The following is a 26524-nucleotide window of genomic DNA, read 5'->3' as shown; positions in this document are numbered from 1 at the left end:
GTAGAAATATTTTTTAAGGAAATCATAATAAAAAAGCAAATTAAAATATATAATTAAATAATAATTTTAAACAAATATTTTCAAAACCACAACAAGAATCATATTAGTTACTAGGGTTGAGCAACAAAACATTCATTCTTAATCATTATGATAACAATATTTGATTTATATTGAGTAAATTTGAATACATATTGAGTATATGATAATTTTCAATAATGATAAATATCAAAAACACAATTATCAATTACAGTTCTTGAACATCAAAAAATTGCACTCCTTATTGAAAATGATAAATATAGAATGCGATAAATTTAGGAGTATTATTGACATTTATAATTATAGATTATATTGAATTATACTGAATTTTATATTTTGTTTGGTTAACAAAAACTTGACCCAAGTCAATATTTAAATTTTAAAAATATTGTAATACACTGTGAAATATGTGTGTTTCGTGACAATATATCATAATATTAAAATTCTAATTAGGTTCGATTAGTTACCTTCTAAAAAAATTGTCAATAGAATATTAGACAACAGACAGATTTTTATGCTTAAAATATTATATAACAAGAAGTAGAGTTCTCAAATTTAATTTTGAAATTATATGATGAAAATATGAAATATCCTATTTACTAGTAAATTTAAAAACATTTAATAAATCTCTAAAAACTTGAACAGACAAAAAACTGCAAATATATTTAAATAAAAAAAAAAGGTTATACACATTATTATTAAATAAAATGCCCAAGCTGAAGACATTAAACAAGCTTTGTAGCAGGGCAAAGAACAAATCAAGACAGCAATTTAAAAATAAAAAAACAGGACAAAATTTAAAACAGATTTGGAACAGCAGAGCATTTTTTGGAACAGTTAGTTAAAAAGTACAATTTACTCTACTTAATAGTAACAAAATAAAATTTCACAGCAAAAAATTACTTGTTCATAGCAAAAAGTTTTAACTGTTTCCAAAATAATTTTATCAACACGGAACAACAAATAATAGTTCCAAATCAAAACATGGAAAAATTTGATGAGGCTGTTGCATTAAAAAAATGAACAGTATCAATTCGTCAATATTTTACTCATACCAATATATAATTCAAATGTGTAATTGAGTTGAAGATTTCTTTAATCTCTTTAAAGTAGGGTTTCAATGATCTCAAAACAAAAATGCAATGAATATGCCGCTTAACATTTATGTAGAACACTAATTTTAGTAAGCAATCCCCTAATTTATCATTTAAAAGTTTTATAACTGCTTAATGACTGAAATCACATGAAAGAAAACAATCAATTTTTGTGCAACTGGGAAATCTTACAAGATTTTTTATTGTATTTGGTGAAAATAATGAGTAAGCATATCACCCTTGAAATCGACATCATAAAAATTTGATGTTGCGAAATTGCTTATCAATTTTCCTTTCCATTGAATGACTTAATTCCCAAAGAGGTTGAAACAATGATTCCTCTGGGTAAAACTCTAAATATCTAAACCATGTAAATAATCAAAAGACAGTCCTTATATTGGAACTATCAAATATTGCGATTATGACACGCATTTAAAAAAGAAAGAAAATGGATATTGAATCAAAAATTTTCAATTCTTTAAATCTACTTTCTCAAAAATCTGCATTTTCATTCCTGGAAAATCGAATATTCAATACACACAAAAAATTCAGGACAAATACGGATAAAATACTTTATATCAGGATCATCAGGACAATTACTAACCCTGATTTAATCTAATTTTTAAAAACAGCAGTCTTGAATATAAAAACAAAGTGAGATCAAGCGTAAATAGAGAAAACCTGATTATTCTGCCAAGACATTAAAATGAGGTTGATTTCATACACACACAACATAACCTACAGACATTAGCAACAATGGGGTTATTTTTTTAAATACTGTTCAAATTTTGTTATCTTAAACCCATATCAATGACTATTAACTGTGTTCATTAAGTTCATCAGTTATGTAAACTAAATAATTGACAACATATGAATAAAAAAAAACTTAAAAGAGTAAAGGAAAAAAATTTAGATTGGCTACCTTCATAAAAAATAATACAGGATATACATAAAAATAAGTACATTAAAATATACAAAATGATCCATTGGCATGACATGAAAATACATACATGGGTGGCTTTTTCAGCATTGAACTGTGGTTCTCCATCTTCTAAAACTCTGATGAAAATTTTTATAGCCTGATCCAAAAATGAAGGATATTGTAGATTACTAACAATAGTCTGAAAAAATAAAAGGATACTTTTATTACAAAATTATAACACAAATATTTCATTAAAATATTCTTTTTATTATTGTTAGTTAAACATCTATTCAAATTCTTTTATTTTTATTTATTATTTGAAAAAATATTTTTATAAACATAGTACATTTGATTTCAATGGTGTGCCTCTAGTCTTTAAGTTTCAAATTCAAACTGTAATGTATCAAAATAAATATTTTTTTTCCTTCATTAGAGTAATAAAACTAATAACATGTTTATCATTAATAGTCTATTAATACTAATATAGGAGGGAGGATAAATAGTGTTTTTGTGTCTCAGCTTGCTTAAACAGTTTTTAAAAAGCTTTTGAGCCAATCACTTGAATGCTCCTTAATTCTTAGAATTTAAATTCTTATTTAACATTCAATTAAATTCAATGATCTTCATACAATTGGTGCTAAAACATTAATTTCCAAATAAATAAATTTATCAATATATGGGAAACTAAACTGCCAATTGCATTTAACGTAAAAGAAAAAAAATTGGTAAAAAAGTGAAAGATGAACCAAAAAATAGGAGGCAAATTTAAATATCTAGAAAATGGGGAGAGGTTTAAAAAGGTTCCTGTAATTCAGCAGTCAAAATAGATTTGAATGCTGGGCTTAACGGCACAATGACTTTAATTGTGACATACATAATCTGCAAAATTATGAAAAATGAACCGTCATTTCTGAAACTGAAAAAATAAATTTCTAATTCTCCATACAATGACATTCTGAATATAGCATTTTACTATATTAAATTTAAACCTTACTTCAAGCTCTCCACTCAATTCTGGCAAAGCTTTCAATTTACTTTCCTCCTCTATAAAAGAAAAGAAAAGAGAAAATTAAAGTTATGCAATATAAAAATCGATAGGAAAAGTGAATCAATGACAGATAATTAAATAAAAAATAAAATAAGCTATAATTACATTTTACTACAATAAATGCATAAAATATATTTGATCAAGGTTTTGCTTTAAAAAGAAATGTGGATTTGATTAAATTAAAAATGAGAAGTAAGAATATTTAAGTATGATTTTTGATCAGGTGCAGATAAATACAATGATTTATTTATAGGTATATAGTTATCTTTAAGTAAGTAAGATTAAGTAGATAAGTAAGATTTATTTATAAGTATATTACTTTGGTTATTTTATTTTTTGTGAATATCAATGTATGAGAATTGTAAACATCACCAATAAAGTAACATGAGCCATAAGTATATAGTTATTCATTAGGTACATCCTTAGTACAAAATATAATATCTATGTAATCTCAAATACTAAATTGCTATGAGAAATTTTCAAGTGAAAATAAATTCTGATTTTTCAATTCCCAATGACTAATTATTAAACTTACTTGCAACAGGATCTATGAGCATTGATACATATAAGCAGTAAGTATTCATAACAGCAACAGGATCATTGATGGATGCCGATACACTCATTACTGGTATCCTTGCCTTGCCATGCTTAACGACTCCAGAAAAAGCTATTCAATGATAAAACTCACCTCCAATTTTAACAATTCTATAAAAAAAATGTAAATATTTTTAAGAATTTGCATAAATTGTAAGGACTGCAATTATTCATAGGCAAAATTAGTAAACATGCATTAGAAATTTTAAAAAAACAGAGATTATTCTGTTTCATAAGAACAAGAAATGTTATATTAGAGTTTTCACTTAACGCCACTTAAAGCTTCAGTCTTTAGCTGAGTTATATTCCATAAAATATTATAAATACAGTTGACGCTCAATATAATGAATCCTCCGGTCCAAACAAAAGCGAATGAGATAACGTGAGTTTGCTTTATCATGTTTATTTATATTGCACATATTTACTTAGATTTTATACTAGATACCTTTTTAAAAAAGTAGAGTTTCAGTTATTTTGAGATTTATAATCCAAAATCAAAACAATATATAACTACAAACTTATATTGCTTTAGGAACTGTGGATTTAATTTTTGCCTCTTACATGCTCGCACTTTCAGATCTGGTCAATATTTATTAGGTCTTTAGTACATATTCTCACAAACATATAATAACAACTAAGACAAGCACGCATACATTTTTAGTAACTATTCGCTTGCGCCCAATGAAGCAAAAAGTACTTGGTTACCCTTGATTAGTTTACCCTCACAAAAGGTTTAACAATTGCGTTATATTTCCACACAGATTAACTGAGAAAGCAAAATTTTATTTACAATTATTAGTTAATTTTTATCTAGTACTAATGAGGGGAACATTTCCGTATCCTGATCTGTCATACCGACTATAAGGTAACAAAATTATTTTAAATTTGCAAACTAAAAAAAATAAATCAAACAAGTAGAAATTTGTCTGAGGATGGCTATGAGTAATATCCTTTCAGTAGGCCCACTTTTATGTTATTTTTTTTAGTTTCTCAAGGACCACTCCATGAAAGCTGCCTAAACTAGGCATTTATTCAGCTATAGATCATGATACAGAAATCTTCCCATAATGAGCTACTTGATATAACAAGGTAAAATAAACTTACTGCAATAAGTGATTAAGGTAATAAAAGTTTAATAGGGTTGCAAAAACTACGGTTAACTAATTTTAAAAAGGGAGAAAAAAAGGAATTAAAAAGATTATAGAAAAACGGTCTTTACAGCAATTTAGACTCATTGAACTTGTATAATTATAAAGATAAAGCAACTACATTTATACCGGCACTAGGTTTGACAAATTTCCACGGTCCAAATATAAAAAAATGTTACACAAAATTTTCTTTAAAATATATTAGTTGCATTTAAATGTGCAATGCAAAATTGCTGAGCTTTTATAAAAATAATTCCTATGTTGAAAGATTAAGAACACGTTATTGCGCTTTTTACTATGAGAAATAAAAATAAAAGAACTCACACCATTCTTAATTGACATTATCTAATGCTGATGCACATACTGGAATATTTCAAACTATTTTCATTAAATAATTAAGGGTATGCTTGGTGAAATGTTCATCACAGCCTTTTGTTTGTTTACGAAATGATTTCATAATTATGTAAAGGATCCGGTTGCCTATTTCTGTACATGTTACTAACCCGTTCAAATGGAAGTATTCAAATTGTAAAGGTCCCGCAGTGGACTGATCGTTAAGACAGGGTTCCCAGCAGATCACCGAAGTCAAGCATCACTGGCTACGGTCAGTGTGCGGGTGGGTGACCACTTGGATCAGTCCGCGTAGGGACCGAGGGTGTGCGGTATTGGTCCTCGTTAAACTGTGCTACCGTAAAGTGCTCGACTTCGCGCGCAGGTCGTCGGGCTACCGAAGCGGGGGTGCCATCCCTTCCGCAGAGGATCAAAATTGTGATGGCATGTCTTCGGATCATCCTCCGGGATGTTTCCCAGACCGTCGCCAATAGCCCATTGTGCAGCTCTAGTGCGACGTAAAAGTAACAACAACAACATCAAATTGTAAAGTCCCGCAGTGGACTGATCGTTAAGACACGGTTCCCAGCAGATCACCGAAGTCAAGCATCACTGACTACGGTCAGTGTGCGGGTGGGTGACCACTTGGATCAGTCTGCGTAGGGACCGAGGGTGTGCGGTATTGGTCCTCGTTAAACTGTGCTACCGTAAAGTGCTCGACTTCGCGCGCACGTCGTCGGGCTACCGAAGCGGAGGTGCCATCCCCTCCGCAGAGGATCAAAATTGTGATGGCATGTCTTCGGATCATCCTCCGGGATGTTTCCCAGACCGTCGCCAATAGCCCAATGTGCGGCTCTAGTGTGACGTAAATTAACAACAACAACATCAAATTGTAAAAAGCCATTGTCACTCAAGGCCAAAAATGCATTTTTTTTCTTTTTTACAATGTCGGACATAATAAATATAAATAAATGACTGAATAAAACCAAGCCTTAACTCGATCTGCCGCTGACGCTTGCCGCAACACCAGCGTGTGACGGCAGATCGAGTTAAGCCTTGAAAAAACAAAAAACTTCGTTGTCATTAGTAGGGAACACATCATCTTTCAAGCAATTTAGGTATTAATAAAATTTAATTAAATTAATTAAAATTTAATAAATTAAATTAATAAAATTTTTTTTAGTTTAAAGGTAAAAAGAAATTTTTTTTTTTGCCCCATCATTCGATCATCAGACTATTTAATACCCGGTAACATAATACGTGGTCCAATTAAAATATTATGGGTCAATATTAAGGTCTGATATCGGGCCTTGTGTTAATATTGAAAATTGACTTCCAATTGCCTCGTCCTAATGGTTTTTAGAAGACGAATTTCCTCATTTTAAAGCGATTGAACGCACTACAGGGTCTTTATAATTAAAGTTCCACTTTGAAACGGCTATGAAAATAAAACTACCCTACCAAATGTCATCAAACTTGGTAAATGTCTATAAAAGGTTATGGGATTTCAATTCCCGCAAAAAAAAAAAAAAAAAAGATTAAAAATTCACCACCAGCGGTGACTGGTGCTGTATGCAATAAGGTTAAACAAAATAACAGGTGCAACAGATAACAAGTCTGTGGCTTGAAATTTTGCCATCATTTTCCGTAAACCTTGCGTCATTGGACCTCGGCGTTTTCCTCTTACAGTACGGAACTTTTGTAAAGCCCTCCGTTCATTGCTGTCGCATTCATAGTAACATATCACGAGTAAAGCACGGTCTTGCATAGTAAGACATTATCGACTCAGAACACTGACAGCTCAGACAAGGCGCCTCACTTTTATAACTGCAAAGTCACATGACGTGTAAAACAAATTTGCATATTTCACATTTGTTTAGCACTATTGCATATAGCGCCATTCTCCGCTGGTGGTGAATTTTTGAACGATTTTTTTTTGCGGGAACTAAAATCCCATGACCTCTTATAGACATTTACCAAGTTTGATGACATTTGGTCGGGTAGTTATATTTTTATAGCCATTTCAAAGTGGAACTTTAATTATAAAGACCCTGTATTTTAGATATGCGTACATAGTAAACTACAGGGCCACATTGTGTATCCCCTATAAGGTCTATGATTATTTCCTCTGGTATGGTACACTATTACCCGGTAATATAATACATGGACCAATTAAAATATTATGGGTCAATATAAAGGTCTGATATCGGGCCATGCGTTAGTTAATATTGGAAAATGACTTCGAATTTTTAAAGCTCTTTAGAAGACGAATTTCCTAATTTTAAAGCTTTACAGAAGACTATTTTAGATATACATACATAGTAAACTACAGGGCCACATTGCGTACCCCCTATGAGGTCTATAATTATTTCCTCAAGTAGGGTGCTCCATAACCCGGTAATATAATACGTGGTCCTATTTGAATATTATAGGTTAATATTAGAGGGAGATATATGACCATATTTTTATACAGAATATAGACTTCGAATTTCTTCATTTAAAAAACATAATATAAAATAAGTAAAAAAAATTTAAAGTCGACACTTGCAGGGTTTCGAACCAAGAACTACATTTCAACCTTGCCCACAGCGCTACCAACTGCGCCACGTTTCACATATCAGCCCCGCGAATATTTAGCTTAAAGAACCTCTTCCCGGTTAGTCACCAAAACTTATTTTGGCCCATTGAGGTCCCACTAATTAGTCTATAAGAAGTTCCTTTGGTACAATTGTTTGTTATATTAAACTCTAATTTCAGGCCCAGATTGAAATTTACAGGTTAATATTATAGGGAGTAACGGGGTGTGATGTGTGAGTGCCTCCTGATACGACTTTTGTCTTTTTTCTGCCATTATTCGCACTTTAACAAAGAAAAATAATTCTTTTCATATATAAAACACTTTATTCACTTAAAAATATTGAGAAAGAAGTTAAAAAATTAACATTAAATAAAATAAATAAATAAATAATCAAAATTTATCTGTTTATTAGCTATTATTCGCTATTTCATATAGGAAAAATAGTTATTTCTGTATACAGAACACTTCATTCACGCTAAATTGTCGAAAAGTATATTAAAAAAATAATATAAAATAAATAAAAAAAATTTAAAGTGTACCCTTGCAGGGTATCGAACCCAGTACTTCCGGGGCTACATAACATCCTAACCCATAGCGCTACCAACTGCACCACGCTTCAGATACCTGATCCGCGTATATTTAGCTTAAAGCACCTCCTTCCGGTTAGTCAACAAAAAATATTTTGGACCATTGTGGGCTCACTAATTAGTCTATAGAGAATTCCTTTAGTAAAATTGTTTGTTACATTAGACTCTAATTTCAGGCCGAGTTTGAAATTTATAGGTAAATATTATAGGGAGTAACGGGGTGGGATGTGTGCGTGTCTCTTGATACGACTTGTGTTTTATATATGAAAAGAATTATTTTTCTTTGTTAAAGAGCGAATAATGACTGAAACATAGACAAAAGTCGTATCAGGAGGCACGCACACATTACACCCCGTAACTCCCTATAATATTAACCTATAAATTTCAAACTGTGGCAGAAATTAGAGTTTAATGTGACGAGCAACTGTACCCTTGGAAATTTTTATGGACCCATTAGTGGGCCGAAAATGGGCCAAAATATGGTTTGTTGACTAGCCGGGATTAGGTGTTTTAAGCTGTGTATTCGCGGGCCAGGCATGTGAAGGGTCAGTTGGTAGCTCTGTGAGAAAGTTAGATTTGAAAACACGGAGGTCCCGGGTTCGACCCCCTGCAAGGGTCGACTTTGAATTTTTTTAATTTATTTTATATTATGTTTTTTAATATACTTTTCAACAATTTAACGTGAATCAAGTGTTCTGTATATAGAAATAACTATTTTTCTTTTCAGAAAGAGCGAATAATAGCTAATAAACGGTTAAATTTTGATAATTTTTATTGATTTATTTATTTTATTTTATGTTATTTTTTAACTTCTTTTTCAATATTTTTAAGTGAATAAAGTGTTCTGTATAAGATTTTTTTTTTTTTTAAAGAGCGAATAATGACTGAAAAAGGGACAAAATTCGAATCAGGAGGCACGCTCACATCACACCCCGTAATTCCTTATAATATTACCTATAAATTTCAAACTAGGACAGACATTAGCGTTTAATGTGACGAACAACTGTACCCGAGGACATTTTATAGACCCATTAGGGGGCCGAAAATGGGCTAAAATATGTTTTGTTGACTAGCCGGGCGCAGGTGTTTTAAGCTGTATATTCGCAAGCCTGGCATATAAAGCATGGGTCAGTTGGTAGCTCTGTGGGAAAGTTAGATTAGAAGTCACGGAGGTCCCGGGTTCGACACCCTGTAAGGGTCGATTTTGAATTTTTTTTATGAGAGGAGAGAGCTTTTGAAGCGAAACTGTGGAACGCTTCACGTATCACCGTGGACTGGAAGGTAGGCCACCAGACAAGCAAGTTCGCTGCAGAAGGGAGGGGTCATGGGTTCAAATCCCAGGGACGGTCAAATTTTCTAAAAATTTTCTTTTTTTTTGTTTATTTTTAATTACATTATTTTTTTACTCTTTTTTCGATATTCTGGAAGTTCCTGAAAGTAGGAAAAAAATTTCTTTATTGGGAAAATGGGAAAAAACTGGAAAAATCCGGGAAAAGCAGTTTATTTGCACTTTTTCGACTTCTATTGTATCATTTTGGATATTCCAGCATGCATGTGGTGTTTTCTGTGAGTGAAGTGCAGCAAAGAAATCGTAATGGAATAATAAAAAAACAAGAATAAAAAAATAAAATGGCTCGAGAAAGGTTCAACTTTCATCACCCCCTAGCTCCCATTAATATCAAGGTATAATTTTCAAACTCGGACCCTAGTTAGGGGTCTATGGTCCAAACAAGGCAGCTGAAGAGAATATTTATAGGCCAATCTGGTGGGTCACAGTGGGCCCCTAAAGGCATATTGCGAACATGAGAGGAGAAAGCTTTTGAAGCGAAACTGTCGTAGGCTTCATGTATCTCCGTGGACTGGAAGGTAGGCCTCCAGACAAGCAAGTTCGCTGCAGTAGGGAGGGGTCAAGGGTTCGAATCCCAGGGACGGTCAAAATTTCTAAAAATTTTCTTTTTTTTTTGTTCATTTTAAATTATATTATTTTTTTATTCTTTTTTCGATATTCTGGAAGTTCGTGCATGTAGGGAAAAAATTTTTTATTGGGAAAATGGGAAAAAACTGGAAAAATGCTAGAAAATCAGTTTATTTGCACTTTTTCGACATCTATTGTAACATTTTGGATATTCTAGCTTGAATGGGGTGTTTTATGTGTGTGAAGTGCAGCAAAGAAATCGTAATGGAATAAAAAAAAAGAATAAAAAAATAAAATGGCTCGAGAAAAGGTTCATCTTTCAAGACCCCCTAGCTCCCTTTAATATCAAGGTATAATTTTTAAACTCGGACCCTAATTAGAGGTCTATGGTCCTAACAAGGTTGCTGAAGAGAAATTTTATAGGCTAATTAGGGGGGTCTCAGTGGGCCCCTTAAGAAATATTGCAAAGATGAGAGGAGAGAGCTTTTGAAGCGACACTGTTGTAGGCTTTATGTATCACCATGGACAGGAAGGTAGGCCACCAGACAAGCAAGTTCGCTGCCGGTGGGAGGGGTCCTGGCTTTGAATCCCAGGGACGGTAAAATTTTCAAAATGATTTTTTTTTGTTTTGTTTATTTTAAATTATATTATTTTTTTATGTGTTTCTCGATTTTTGGAGGTTCTTGCATGAAGGAAAAAAAAACATTTTATAGGGAAAATCCAGGAAAATCAGTTTATTTGCTCTTTTTCGACCTTTATTGTAACATTTTGGATATTCTAGCATGCTTGGGGTGTTTTCTGTGCGTGAAGTCCAGCAAAGAAAGCGTAATGGAATAATAAAAAAAAAAGAGTAAAAAAATAAAATGGCTGGAGAAAGGTTGAACTTTCAAGACCCCCTAGCTCCCATTAATATCAAGGTAACATTTTGGATATTCTAGCTTGAATGGGGTGTTTTATGTGTGTGAAGTCCAGCAAAGATAGCGTAATGGAATAATAAAAATAAAAATAATAAAAAAATAAAATGGCTCGAGAAAGGTTCAAATTTCAAGACCCCCTAGCTCCCTTTAATATCAAGGTATAATTTTCAAACTCGAACCCTAGTTAGGGGTCTATGGTCCAAGCATGGCTGCTGAAGAGAAGATTTATAGGCCAATTAGGGGGGTCACAGTGGGCCCCTAAAGGTATATTGCTTGCGAAAATGAGAGGAGAGAGCTTTTGAAGCGAAACTGTGGTACGCTTCACGTATTACCGTGGTCTGGAAGGTAGGCCACCAGACAAGCAGGTTCGCATCAGAATGGAGGGGTCATGGGTTCGAATCCCAGGACGGTCAAATTACTAAAAATTTTCTTTTTTTTGTTCATTTTAAATTATATTATTTTTTTATCCTTTTTTCGATATTCTGGAAGTTCGTGCATGTAGGAAAAAAAATTTTTATTGGGAAAATGGGAAAAAACTGGAAAAATGCAGGAAAATCAGTTTATTTGCACTTTTTCGACATCTATTGTAACATTTTGGATATTCTAGCTTGAATGGGGTGTTTTATGTGTGTGAAGTCCAGCAAAGATTGCGTAATGGAATAATAAAAATAAAAATAATAAAAAAATAAAATGGCTCGAGAAAGGTTCAACTTTCAAGACCCCCTAGCTCCCTTTAATATCAAGGTAACATTTTGGATATTCTAGCTTGAATGGGGTTCCTGAAAGTAGGAAAAAAATTTCTTTATTGGGAAAATGGGAAAAAACTGGAAAAATCCAGGAAAAGCAGTTTATTTGCACTTTTTCGACTTCTATTGTAACATTTTGGATATTCCAGCATGCATGTGGTGTTTTCTGTGAGTGAAGTGCAGCAAAGAAATCGTAATGGAATAATAAAAAAAAATAATAAAAAAATAAAATGGCTCGAGAAAGGTTCAACTTTCATCACCCCCTAGCTCCCTTTAATATCAAGGTATAATTTTCAAACTCGGACCCTAGTTAGGGGTCTATGGTCCAAACAAGGCAGCTGAAGAGAATATTTATAGGCCAATCTCGGGGGTCACAGTGGGCCCCTAAAGGCATATTGCGAACATGAGAGGAGAGAGCTTTTGAAGCGAAACTGTAGTAGGCTTCATGTATCGCCGTGGACTGGAAGGTAGGCCTCCAGACAAGCAAGTTCGCTGCAGAAGGGAGGGGTCAAGGGTTCGAATCCCAGGGACGGTCAAAATTTCTAAAAATTTTCTTTTTTTTTTTTGTTCATTTTAAATTATATTATTTTTTTATTCTTTTTTCGATATTCTGGAAGTTCGTGCATGTAGGGAAAAAAATTTTTATTGGGAAAATGGGAAAAAACTGGAAAAATGCTAGAAAATCAGTTTATTTGCACTTTTTCGACATCTATTGTAACATTTTGGATATTCTAGCTTGAATGGGGTGTTTTATGTGTGTGAAGTCCAGCAAAGATTGCGTAATGGAATAATAAAAATAAAAATAATAAAAAAATAAAATGGCTCGAGAAAGGTTCAACTTTCAAGACCCCCTAGCTCCCTTTAATATCAAGGTATAATTTTCAAACTCGAACCCTAGTTAGGGGTCTATGGTCCAAGCAAGGCTGCTGAAGTGAAGATTTATAGGTCAATTAGGGGGGTCACAGTGGGCCCCTAAAGGTATATTGCGAAAAAGAGAGGAGAGAGCTTTTGAAGCGAAACTGTGGTACGCTTCACGTATCACCGTGGACTGGAAGGTAGGCCACCAGGCAAGCAAGTTCGCTGCAAAATGGAGGGATCATGGGTTCGAATCCCAGAGACGGTCAAATTACTAAAAATTTTCTTTTTTTTTATTTATTTTTAATTATACTATTTTTTTTATCCTTTTTTCGATATTCTGGAAGTTCCTGCATGTAGGGAACAAAATTTTTTTTTTTTTGGAAAATGGGGAAAAACTTCAAAAATCCAGGAAAATCAGTTTATTTGCTCTTTTTCGACTTCTATTGTAACAGTTTGGATATTCTAGCATGCTTGGGGTGTTTTCTGTGTGTGAAGTCCAGCAAAGAAAGCGTAATGGAATAATAAAAAAAAGAATAAAAAAATAAAATGGCTGGAGAAAGGTTCAACTTTCAAGACCCCCTAGCTCCCTTTAATATCAAGGTATAATTTTCAAACTCGAACCCTAGTTAGGGGTCTATGGTCCAAGCAAGGCTGCTGAAGAGAAGATTTATAGGCCAATTAGGGGTGTCACAGTGGGCCCCTAAAGGTATATTGCGAAAATGAGAGGAGAGAGCTTTTGAAGCGAAACTGTGGTACGCTTCACGTATCACCGTGGACTGGAAGGTAGGCCACCAGACAAGCAAGTTCGATGCAGAAGGGAGGGGTCATGGGTTCAAATCCAAGGGACGGTCAAATTTTCAAAAAATTTTCTATTTTTTTGTTTATTTTTAATTATAATATTTTTTTACTCTTTTTTCGATATTCTGGAAGTTCCTGAAAGTAGGAAAAAAATTTCTTTATCGGGAAAATGGGAAAAAACTGGAAAAATCCAGGAAAAGCAGTTTATTTGCACTTTTTCGACTTCTATTGTAACATTTTGGATATTCCAGCATGCATGTGGTGTTTTCTGTGAGTGAAGTGCAGCAAAGAAATCGTAATGGAATAATAAAAAAAAATAATAAAAAAATAAAATGGCTCGAGAAAGGTTCAACTTTCATCACCCCCTAGCTCCCTTTAATATCAAGGTATAATTTTCAAACTCGGACCCTAGTTAGGGGTCTATGGTCCAAACAAGGCAGCTGAAGAGAATATTTATAGGCCAATCTCGGGGGTCACAGTGGGCCCCTAAAGGCATATTGCGAACGTGAGAGGAGAGAGCTTTTGAAGCGAAACTGTAGTAGGCTTCATGTATCGCCGTGGACTGGAAGGTAGGCCTCCAGACAAGCAAGTTCGCTGCAGAAGGGAGGGGTCAAGGGTTCGAATCCCAGGGACGGTCAAATTTTCTAAAAATTTTCTTTTTTTTTTGCTCATTTTAAATTATATTATTTTTTTATTCTTTTTTCGATATTCTGGAAGTTCGCGCACGTAGGGAAAAAATTTTTTATTGGGAAAATGGGAAAAAACTGGAAAAATGCAGGAAAATCAGTTTATTTGCTCTTTTTCGACTTCTATTGTAACAGTTTGGATATTCTAGCTTGCATGGGGTGTTTTATGTGTGTGAAGTCCAGCAAAGATAGCGTAATGGAATAATAAAAATAAAAATAATAAAAAAATAAAATGGCTCGAGAAAGGTTCAAATTTCAAGACCCCCTAGCTCCCTTTAATATCAAGGTATAATTTTCAAACTCGAACCCTAGTTAGGGGTCTATGGTCCAAGCATGGCTGCTGAAGAGAAGATTTATAGGCCAATTAGGGGGGTCACAGTGGGCCCCTAAAGGTATATTGCGAAAATGAGAGGAGAGAGCTTTTGAAGCGAAACTGTGGTACGCTTCACGTATCACCGTGGACTGGAAGGTAGGCCACCAGACAAGCAGGTTCGCATCAGAATGGAGGGGTCATGGGTTCGAAACCCAGGACGGTCAAATTACTAAAAATTTTCTTTTTTTTTATTTATTTTTAATTATACTATTTTTTATTCTTTTTTCGATATTCTGGAAGTTCCTGCATGTAGGGAACAAAAATTTTTTATTTGGAAAATGGGGAAAAACTTCAAAAATCCAGGAAAATCAGTTTATTTGCTCTTTTTCGACTTCTATTGTAACAGTTTGGATATTCTACCTTGCACGGGGTGTTTTGTGTGTGAAGTCCAGCAAAGATAGCGTAATGGAATAATAAAAATAAAAATAATAAAAAAATAAAATGGCTCGAGAAAGGTTCAAATTTCAAGACCCCCTAGCTCCCTTTAATATCAAGGTATAATTTTCAAACTCGAACCCTAGTTAGGGGTCTATGGTCCTAACAAGGTTGCTGAAGAGAAATTTTATAGGCCAATTAGGGGGGTCACAGTGGGCCCCTAAAGGTATATTGCGAAAATGAGAGGAGAGAGCTTTTGAAGCGAAACTGTGGTACGCTTCACGTATCACCATGGACAGGAAAGTAGGGCAACAGACAAGCAAGTTCGCTGCCGGTGGGAGGGGTCTTGGCTTCGAATCCCAGGGACGGTAAAATTTTCAAAATGTTTTTTTTGTTTGTTTATTTTAAGTTATATTATTTTTTTATGTGTTTTTCGATTTTTGGAGGTTCTTGCATGAAGGAAAAAAAACATTTTATAGGGAAAATCCAGGAAAATCAGTTTATTTGCTCTTTTTCGACCTTTATTGTAACATTTTGGATATTCTAGCATGCTTGGGGTGTTTTCTGTGTGTGAAGTCCAGCAAAGAAAGCGTAATGGAATAATAAAAAAAAAGAATAAAAAAATAAAATGGCTGGAGAAAGGTTCAACTTTCAAGACCCCCTAGCTCCCTTTAATATCAAGATATAATTTTCAAACTCGAACCCTAGTTAGGGGTCTATGGTCCAAGCAAGGCTGCTGAAGAGAAGATTTATAGGCCAATTAGGGGTGTCACAGTGGGCCCCTAAAAGTATATTGCGAAAATGAGAGGAGAGAGTTTTTGAAGCGAAACTGTGGTACGCTTCACGTATCACCGTGGACTGGAAGGTAGCCGACCAGACAAGCAAGTTCGCTGCAGAAGGGAGGGGTCATGGGTTCAAATCCCAGGGACGGTCAAATTTTCTAAAAATTTTATTTTTTTTTGTTTATTTTTAATTATATTATTTTTTTATTCTTTTTTCTATATTCTGGAAGTTCCTGAAAGTAGGTAAAAAATTTCTTTAATGGGAAAATGGGAAGAAACTGGAAAAATCCAGGAAAAGCAGTTTATTTGCACTTTTTCGACTTATATTGTAACATTTTGGATATTCCAGCATGCATGTGGTGTTTTCTGTGAGTGAAGTTCAGCAAAGAAATCGTAATGGAATAATAAAAAAAAAGAATAAAAAAATAAAATGGCTCGAGAAAGGTTCATCTTTCAAGACCCCCTAGCTCCCTTTAATATCAAGGTATAATTTTTAAACTCGGACCCTAATTAGAGGTCTATGGTACAAACAAGGCTGCTGAAGAGAATATTTATAGGCCAATCAGTGGGGTCACAGTGGGCCCCTAAAGGTATATTACGAACAAGAGAGGAGAGAGCTTTTGAAGCGAAACTGTGGTAGGCTTCACGTATTACCGTGGACTGGAAATCAGGCCACCAGGCAAGCAGGTCCGCTGCAGAAGGGAGGGGTCAAGGGTTCGAATCCCAGGGACGGTCAAATTTTCTAAAAATCTTCTTTTTTTTGTTTATTTTTAATTATATTATTTTTTTATTCTTTTTTCGATATTCTGGAAGTTCGTGCATGTAGGAAATTTTTTTTTATGGGGAAAATGGGAAAAAACTGGGAAAATGTAGGAAAATCGGTTTATTTGCACTTTTTCGACATCTATTGTAACATTTTGGATATTCCAGCATGCATGTGGTGTTTTCTGTGTGTGAAGTGCAGCATAGAAATCGCAATGGAAAAATAAAAAAAAAAGAATAAAAAAATAAAATGGCTCGAGAAAGGTTCAACTTTTATCACTACCTAGCTCCCTTTAATATCAAGGTATAATTTTCAAACTCGGACCCTAGCTAGGGGTCTATGGTCCAAACAAGGCTGCTGAATAGAAGATTTATAGGCCAAATAGGGGGGTCACAGTGGGCCCCTAAAGGTATATTGCTTGCGAAAATGAGAGGAGAGAGCTTTTGAAGAGAAACTGTGGTACGCTTCACGTATTACCGTGGTCTGGAAGGTAGGCCACCAGACAAGCAGGTTCGCATCAGAATGGAGGGGTCATAGGTTCGAATCCCAGGACGGTCAAATTACTACAAATTTTCTTTTTTTTTTGTTCATTTTAAATTATATTATTTTTTTATCCTTTTTTCGATATTCTGGAAGTTCGTGCATGTAGGGAAAAAAATTTTTATTATGAAAATGGGAAAAAACTGGAAAAATGCACGAAAATCAGTTTATTTGCACTTTTTCGACATCTATTGTAACATTTTGGATATTCTAGCTTGAATGGGGTGTTTTATGTGTGTGAAGTCCAGCAAAGATTGCGTAATGGAATAATAAAAATAAAAATAATAAAAAAATAAAATGGCTCGAGAAAGGTTCAACTTTCAAGACCCCCTAGCTCCCTTTAATATCAAGGTATAATTTTCAAACTCGAACCCTAGTTAGGGGTCTATGGTCCAAGCAAGGCTGCTGAAGTGAAGATTTATAGGTCAATTAGGGGGGTCACAGTGGGCCCCTAAAGGTATATTGCGAAAAAGAGAGGAGAGAGCTTTTGAAGCGAAACTGTGGTACGCTTCACGTATCACCGTGGACTGGAAGGTAGGCCACCAGACAAGCAGGTTCGCATCAGAATGGAGGGGTCATGGGTTCGAAACCCAGGACGGTCAAATTACTAAAAATTTTCTTTTTTTTTATTTATTTTTAATTATACTATTTTTTATTCTTTTTTCGATATTCTGGAAGTTCCTGCATGTAGGGAACAAAAATTTTTTATTTGGAAAATGGGGAAAAACTTCAAAAATCCAGGAAAATCAGTTTATTTGCTCTTTTTCGACTTCTATTGTAACAGTTTGGATATTCTAGCTTGCACGGGGTGTTTTGTGTGTGAAGTCCAGCAAAGATAGCGTAATGGAATAATAAAAATAAAAATAATAAAAAAATAAAATGGCTCGAGAAAGGTTCAAATTTCAAGACCCCCTAGCTCCCTTTAATATCAAGGTATAATTTTCAAACTCGAACCCTAGTTAGGGGTCTATGGTCCTAACAAGGTTGCTGAAGAGAAATTTTATAGGCCAATTAGGGGGGTCACAGTGGGCCCCTAAAGGTATATTGCGAAAATGAGAGGAGAGAGCTTTTGAAGCGAAACTGTGGTACGCTTCACGTATCACCATGGACAGGAAAGTAGGGCAACAGACAAGCAAGTTCGCTGCCGGTGGGAGGGGTCTTGGCTTCGAATCCCAGGGACGGTAAAATTTTCAAAATGTTTTTTTTGTTTGTTTATTTTAAGTTATATTATTTTTTTATGTGTTTTTCGATTTTTGGAGGTTCTTGCATGAAGGAAAAAAAACATTTTATAGGGAAAATCCAGGAAAATCAGTTTATTTGCTCTTTTTCGACCTTTATTGTAACATTTTGGATATTCTAGCATGCTTGGGGTGTTTTCTGTGTGTGAAGTCCAGCAAAGAAAGCGTAATGGAATAATAAAAAAAAAGAATAAAAAAATAAAATGGCTGGAGAAAGGTTCAACTTTCAAGACCCCCTAGCTCCCTTTAATATCAAGATATAATTTTCAAACTCGAACCCTAGTTAGGGGTCTATGGTCCAAGCAAGGCTGCTGAAGAGAAGATTTATAGGCCAATTAGGGGTGTCACAGTGGGCCCCTAAAAGTATATTGAGAAAATGAGAGGAGAGAGTTTTTGAAGCGAAACTGTGGTACGCTTCACGTATCACCGTGGACTGGAAGGTAGCCGACCAGACAAGCAAGTTCGCTGCAGAAGGGAGGGGTCATGGGTTCAAATCCCAGGGACGGTCAAATTTTCTAAAAATTTTATTTTTTTTGTTTATTTTTAATTATATTATTTTTTTATTCTTTTTTCTATATTCTGGAAGTTCCTGAAAGTAGGTAAAAAATTTCTTTAATGGGAAAATGGGAAGAAACTGGAAAAATCCAGGAAAAGCAGTTTATTTGCACTTTTTCGACTTATATTGTAACATTTTGGATATTCCAGCATGCATGTGGTGTTTTCTGTGAGTGAAGTTCAGCAAAGAAATCGTAATGGAATAATAAAAAAAAAGAATAAAAAAATAAAATGGCTCGAGAAAGGTTCATCTTTCAAGACCCCCTAGCTCCCTTTAATATCAAGGTATAATTTTTAAACTCGGACCCTAATTAGAGGTCTATGGTACAAACAAGGCTGCTGAAGAGAATATTTATAGGCCAATCAGTGGGGTCACAGTGGGCCCCTAAAGGTATATTACGAACAAGAGAGGAGAGAGCTTTTGAAGCGAAACTGTGGTAGGCTTCACGTATTACCGTGGACTGGAAATCAGGCCACCAGGCAAGCAGGTCCGCTGCAGAAGGGAGGGGTCAAGGGTTCGAATCCCAGGGACGGACAAATTTTCTAAAAATCTTCTTTTTTTTGTTTATTTTTAATTATATTATTTTTTTATTCTTTTTTCGATATTCTGGAAGTTCGTGCATGTAGGAAATTTTTTTTTATGGGGAAAATGGGAAAAAACTGGGAAAATGTAGGAAAATCGGTTTATTTGCACTTTTTCGACATCTATTGTAACATTTTGGATATTCCAGCATGCATGTGGTGTTTTCTGTGTGTGAAGTGCAGCATAGAAATCGCAATGGAAAAATAAAAAAAAAAGAATAAAAAAATAAAATGGCTCGAGAAAGGTTCAACTTTCAAGACCCCCTAGCTCCCTTTAATATCAAGGTATAATTTTCAAACTCGGACCCTAGCTAGGGGTCTATGGTCCAAACAAGGCTGCTGAATAGAAGATTTATAGGCCAAATAGGGGGGTCACAGTGGGCCCCTAAAGGTATATTGCTTGCGAAAATGAGAGGAGAGAGCTTTTGAAGCGAAACTGTGGTACGCTTCACGTATTACCGTGGTCTGGAAGGTAGGCCACCAGACAAGCAGGTTCGCATCAGAATGGAGGGGTCATGGGTTCGAATCCCAGGACGGTCAAATTACTACAAATTTTCTTTTTTTTTGTTCATTTTAAATTATATTATTTTTTTATCCTTTTTTCGATATTCTGGAAGTTCGTGCATGTAGGGAAAAAAATTTTTATTATGAAAATGGGAAAAAACTGGAAAAATGCACGAAAATCAGTTTATTTGCACTTTTTCGACATCTATTGTAACATTTTGGATATTCTAGCTTGAATGGGGTGTTTTATGTGTGTGAAGTCCAGCAAAGATTGCGTAATGGAATAATAAAAATAAAAATAATAAAAAAATAAAATGGCTCGAGAAAGGTTCAACTTTCAAGACCCCCTAGCTCCCTTTAATATCAAGGTATAATTTTCAAACTCGAACCCTAGTTAGGGGTCTATGGTCCAAGCAAGGCTGCTGAAGTGAAGATTTATAGGTCAATTAGGGGGGTCACAGTGGGCCCCTAAAGGTATATTGCGAAAAAGAGAGGAGAGAGCTTTTGAAGCGAAACTGTGGTACGCTTCACGTATCACCGTGGACTGGAAGGTAGGCCACCAGGCAAGCAAGTTCGCTGCAGAATGGAGGGGTCATGGGTTCGATTCCCAGGGACGGTCAAATTACTAAAAATTTTCTTTTTTTTATTTATTTTTAATTATACTATTTTTTTTATTCTTTTTTCGATATTCTGGAAGTTCCTGCACGTAGGGAACAAAATTTTTTTTTTTTTGAAAATGGGGAAAAACTTCAAAAATCCAGGAAAATCAGTTTATTTGCTCTTTTTCGACTTCTATTGTAACAGTTTGGATATTCTAGCTTGCATGGGGTGTTTTATGTGTGTGAAGTCCAGCAAAGATAGCGTAATGGAATAATAAAAATAAAAATAATAAAAAAATAAAATGGCTCGAGAAAGGTTCAAATTTCAAGACCCCCTAGCTCCCTTTAATATCAAGGTATAATTTTCAAACTCGAACCCTAGTTAGGGGTCTATGGTCCAAGCAAGGCTGCTGAAGAGAAGATTTATAGGCCAATTAGGGGTGTCACAGTGGGCCCCTAAAAGTATATTGAGAAAATGAGAGGAGAGAGCTTTTGAAGCGAAACTGTGGTACGCTTCACGTATTACCGTGGTCTGGAAGGTAGGCCACCAGACAAGCAGGTTCGCATCAGAATGGAGGGGTCATGGGTTCGAATCCCAGGACGGTCAAATTACTAAAAATTTTCTTTTTTTTTGTTCATTTTAAATTATATTATTTTTTTATCCTTTTTTCGATATTCTGGAAGTTCGTGCATGTAGGGAAAAAATTTTTTATTGGGAAAATGGGAAAAAACTGGAAAAATGCAGGAAAATCAGTTTATTTGCACTTTTTCGACATCATTGTAACATTTTGGATATTCTAGCTTGAATGGGGTGTTTTATGTGTGTGAAGTCCAGCAAAGATTGCGTAATGGAATAATAAAAATAAAAATAATAAAAAAATAAAATGGCTCGAGAAAGGTTCAACTTTCAAGACCCCCTAGCTCCCTTTAATATCAAGGTAACATTTTGGATATTCTAGCTTGAATGGGGTTCCTGAAAGTAGGAAAAAAATTTCTTTATTGGGAAAATGGGAAAAAACTGGAAAAATCCAGGAAAAGCAGTTTATTTGCACTTTTTCGACTTCTATTGTAACATTTTGGATATTCCAGCATGCATGTGGTGTTTTCTGTGAGTGAAGTGCAGCAAAGAAATCGTAATGGAATAATAAAAAAAAATAATAAAAAAATAAAATGGCTCGAGAAAGGTTCAACTTTCATCACCCCCTAGCTCCCTTTAATATCAAGGTATAATTTTCAAACTCGGACCCTAGTTAGGGGTCTATGGTCCAAACAAGGCAGCTGAAGAGAATATTTATAGGCCAATCTCGGGGGTCACAGTGGGCCAATAAAGGCATATTGCGAACATGAGAGGAGAGAGCTTTTGAAGCGAAACTGTAGTAGGCTTCATGTATCGCCGTGGACTGGCAGGTAGGCCTCCAGACAAGCAAGTTCGCTGCAGAAGGGAGGGGTCAAGGGTTCGAATCCCAGTGACGGTCAAAATTTCTAAAAATTTTCTTTTTTTTTTTTGTTCATTTTAAATTATATTATTTTTTTATTCTTTTTTCGATATTCTGGAAGTTCGTGCATGTAGGGAAAAAAATTTTTATTGGGAAAATGGGAAAAAACTGGAAAAATGCTAGAAAATCAGTTTATTTGCACTTTTTCGACATCTATTGTAACATTTTGGATATTCTAGCTTGAATGGGGTGTTTTATGTGTGTGAAGTGCAGCAAAGAAATCGTAATGGAATAAAAAAAAAGAATAAAAAAATAAAATGGCTCGAGAAAAGGTTCATCTTTCAAGACCCCCTAGCTCCCTTTAATATCAAGGTATAATTTTTAAACTCGGACCCTAATTAGAGGTCTATGGTCCTAACAAGGTTGCTGAAGAGAAATTTTATAGGCTAATTAGGGGGGTCTCAGTGGGCCCCTTAAGAAATATTGCAAAGATGAGAGGAGAGAGCTTTTGAAGCGACACTGTTGTAGGCTTTATGTATCACCATGGACAGGAAGGTAGGCCACCAGACAAGCAAGTTCGCTGCCGGTGGGAGGGGTCCTGGCTTTGAATCCCAGGGACGGTAAAATTTTCGAAATGATTTTTTTTTTTTTGTTTATTTTAAATTATATTATTTTTTTATGTGTTTTTCGATTTTTGGAGGTTCTTGCATGAAGGAAAAAAAAACATTTTATAGGGAAAATCCAGGAAAATCAGTTTATTTGCTCTTTTTCGACCTTTATTGTAACATTTTGGATATTCTAGCATGCTTGGGGTGTTTTCTGTGCGTGAAGTCCATTAAAGAAAGCGTAATGGAATAATAAAAAAAAGAGTAAAAAAATAAAATGGCTGGAGAAAGGTTGAACTTTCAAGACCCCCTAGCTCCCTTTAATATCAAGGTAACATTTTGGATATTCTAGCTTGAATGGGGTGTTTTATGTGTGTGAAGTCCAGCAAAGATAGCGTAATGGAATAATAAAAATAAAAATAATAAAAAAATAAAATGGCTCGAGAAAGGTTCAAATTTCAAGACCCCCTAGCTCCCTTTAATATCAAGGTATAATTTTCAAACTCGAACCCTAGTTAGGGGTCTATGGTCCAAGCATGGCTGCTGAAGAGAAGATTTATATGCCAATTAGGGGGGTCACAGTGGGCCCCTAAAGGTATATTGCTTGCGAAAATGAGAGGAGAGAGCTTTTGAAGCGAAACTGTGGTACGCTTCACGTATTACCGTGGTCTGGAAGGTAGGCCACCAGACAAGCAGGTTCGCATCAGAATGGAGGGGTCATGGGTTCGAATCCCAGGACGGTCAAATTACTAAAAATTTTCTTTTTTTTTGTTCATTTTAAATTATATTATTTTTTTATCCTTTTTTCGATATTCTGGAAGTTCGTGCATGTAGGGAAAAAAATTTTTATTGGGAAAATGGGAAAAAACTGGAAAAATGCTAGAAAATCAGTTTATTTGCACTTTTTCGACATCTATTGTAACATTTTGGATATTCTAGCTTGAATGGGGTGTTTTATGTGTGTGAAGTCCAGCAAAGATTGCGTAATGGAATAATAAAAATAAAAATAATAAAAAAATAAAATGGCTCGAGAAAGGTTCAACTTTCAAGACCCCCTAGCTCCCTTTAATATCAAGGTATAATTTTCAAACTCGAACCCTAGTTAGGGGTCTATGGTCCAAGCAAGGCTGCTGAAGTGAAGATTTATAGGTCAATTAGGGGGGTCACAGTGGGCCCCTAAAGGTATATTGCGAAAAAGAGAGGAGAGAGCTTTTGAAGCGAAACTGTGGTACGCTTCACGTATCACCGTGGACTGGAAGGTAGGCCACCAGGCAAGCAAGTTCGCTGCAAAATGGAGGGATCATGGGTTCGAATCCCAGAGACGGTCAAATTACTAAAAATTTTCTTTTTTTTTATTTATTTTTAATTATACTATTTTTTTTTATCCTTTTTTCGATATTCTGGAAGTTCCTGCATGTAGGGAACAAAATTTTTTTTTTTTTTGGAAAATGGGGAAAAACTTCAAAAATCCATGAAAATCAGTTTATTTGCTCTTTTTCGACTTCTATTGTAACAGTTTGGATATTCTAGCATGCTTGGGGTGTTTTCTGTGTGTGAAGTCCAGCAAAGAAAGCGTAATGGAATAATAAAAAAAAGAATAAAAAAATAAAATGGCTGGAGAAAGGTTCAACTTTCAAGACCCCCTAGCTCCCTTTAATATCAAGGTATAATTTTCAAACTCGAACCCTAGTTAGGGGTCTATGGTCCAAGCAAGGCTGCTGAAGAGAAGATTTATAGGCCAATTAGGGGTGTCACAGTGGGCCCCTAAAGGTATATTGCGAAAATGAGAGGAGAGAGCTTTTGAAGCGAAACTGTGGTACGCTTCACGTATCACCGTGGACTGGAAGGTAGGCCACCAGACAAGCAAGTTCGATGCAGAAGGGAGGGGTCATGGGTTCAAATCCAAGGGACGGTCAAATTTTCAAAAAATTTTCTATTTTTTTGTTTATTTTTAATTATAATATTTTTTTACTCTTTTTTCGATATTCTGGAAGTTCCTGAAAGTAGGAAAAAAATTTCTTTATCGGGAAAATGGGAAAAAACTGGAAAAATCCAGGAAAAGCAGTTTATTTGCACTTTTTCGACTTCTATTGTAACATTTTGGATATTCCAGCATGCATGTGGTGTTTTCTGTGAGTGAAGTGCAGCAAAGAAATCGTAATGGAATAATAAAAAAAAATAATAAAAAAATAAAATGGCTCGAGAAAGGTTCAACTTTCATCACCCCCTAGCTCCCTTTAATATCAAGGTATAATTTTCAAACTCGGACCCTAGTTAGGGGTCTATGGTCCAAACAAGGCAGCTGAAGAGAATATTTATAGGCCAATCTCGGGGGTCACAGTGGGCCCCTAAAGGCATATTGCGAACGTGAGAGGAGAGAGCTTTTGAAGCGAAACTGTAGTAGGCTTCATGTATCGCCGTGGACTGGAAGGTAGGCCTCCAGACAAGCAAGTTCGCTGCAGAAGGGAGGGGTCAAGGGTTCGAATCCCAGGGACGGTCAAATTTTCTAAAAATTTTCTTTTTTTTTTGCTCATTTTAAATTATATTATTTTTTTATTCTTTTTTCGATATTCTGGAAGTTCGCGCACGTAGGGAAAAAATTTTTTATTGGGAAAATGGGAAAAAACTGGAAAAATGCAGGAAAATCAGTTTATTTGCTCTTTTTCGACTTCTATTGTAACAGTTTGGATATTCTAGCTTGCATGGGGTGTTTTATGTGTGTGAAGTCCAGCAAAGATAGCGTAATGGAATAATAAAAATAAAAATAATAAAAAAATAAAATGGCTCGAGAAAGGTTCAAATTTCAAGACCCCCTAGCTCCCTTTAATATCAAGGTATAATTTTCAAACTCGAACCCTAGTTAGGGGTCTATGGTCCAAGCATGGCTGCTGAAGAGAAGATTTATAGGCCAATTAGGGGGGTCACAGTGGGCCCCTAAAGGTATATTGCGAAAATGAGAGGAGAGAGCTTTTGAAGCGAAACTGTGGTACGCTTCACGTATCACCGTGGACTGGAAGGTAGGCCACCAGACAAGCAGGTTCGCATCAGAATGGAGGGGTCATGGGTTCGAAACCCAGGACGGTCAAATTACTAAAAATTTTCTTTTTTTTTATTTATTTTTAATTATACTATTTTTTATTCTTTTTTCGATATTCTGGAAGTTCCTGCATGTAGGGAACAAAAATTTTTTATTTGGAAAATGGGGAAAAACTTCAAAAATCCAGGAAAATCAGTTTATTTGCTCTTTTTCGACTTCTATTGTAACAGTTTGGATATTCTACCTTGCACGGGGTGTTTTGTGTGTGAAGTCCAGCAAAGATAGCGTAATGGAATAATAAAAATAAAAATAATAAAAAAATAAAATGGCTCGAGAAAGGTTCAAATTTCAAGACCCCCTAGCTCCCTTTAATATCAAGGTATAATTTTCAAACTCGAACCCTAGTTAGGGGTCTATGGTCCTAACAAGGTTGCTGAAGAGAAATTTTATAGGCCAATTAGGGGGGTCACAGTGGGCCCCTAAAGGTATATTGCGAAAATGAGAGGAGAGAGCTTTTGAAGCGAAACTGTGGTACGCTTCACGTATCACCATGGACAGGAAAGTAGGGCAACAGACAAGCAAGTTCGCTGCCGGTGGGAGGGGTCTTGGCTTCGAATCCCAGGGACGGTAAAATTTTCAAAATGTTTTTTTTGTTTGTTTATTTTAAGTTATATTATTTTTTTATGTGTTTTTCGATTTTTGGAGGTTCTTGCATGAAGGAAAAAAAACATTTTATAGGGAAAATCCAGGAAAATCAGTTTATTTGCTCTTTTTCGACCTTTATTGTAACATTTTGGATATTCTAGCATGCTTGGGGTGTTTTCTGTGTGTGAAGTCCAGCAAAGAAAGCGTAATGGAATAATAAAAAAAAAGAATAA

The 26524-nt window shown here is 35.0% G+C and overlaps 1 protein-coding gene and 1 long non-coding RNA gene across 7 annotated transcripts in view; one reads left to right on the top strand and one right to left on the bottom strand.

Moving 5' to 3' along the window:
* Positions 1 to 5319, bottom strand: part of LOC107447304 (transformation/transcription domain-associated protein) — a 35013-nt gene extending 29694 nt beyond the window's left edge. For all 6 annotated transcript variants that reach the window (XM_087153763.1, XM_087153764.1, XM_087153765.1 and 3 more), the window contains exons 1-4: positions 5167 to 5319; positions 3636 to 3805; positions 3047 to 3096; positions 2141 to 2251 (exon numbers count right to left, since the gene is read on the bottom strand). In XM_087153763.1, coding sequence (XP_087009889.1) covers positions 2141 to 2251; positions 3047 to 3096; positions 3636 to 3723 — 249 coding nt within the window. In that variant the 5' untranslated portion in view covers positions 3724 to 3805; positions 5167 to 5319. The remainder of the gene's footprint in view (positions 1 to 2140; positions 2252 to 3046; positions 3097 to 3635; positions 3806 to 5166) is intronic.
* Positions 1 to 26524, top strand: part of LOC147802092 (uncharacterized) — a 408540-nt gene that overhangs the window by 27296 nt on the left and 354720 nt on the right. The window lies entirely within an intron of this gene.

Source organism: Parasteatoda tepidariorum, chromosome 10, assembly GCF_982258835.1.
Source record: "Parasteatoda tepidariorum strain Cologne lab strain chromosome 10, Ptep-v5.0, whole genome shotgun sequence".
Lineage (NCBI taxonomy): Eukaryota > Metazoa > Arthropoda > Arachnida > Araneae > Theridiidae > Parasteatoda > Parasteatoda tepidariorum.
Note: the sequence above shows the minus strand (reverse complement) of the source record. Positions and strands in the feature narration are given on the sequence as shown.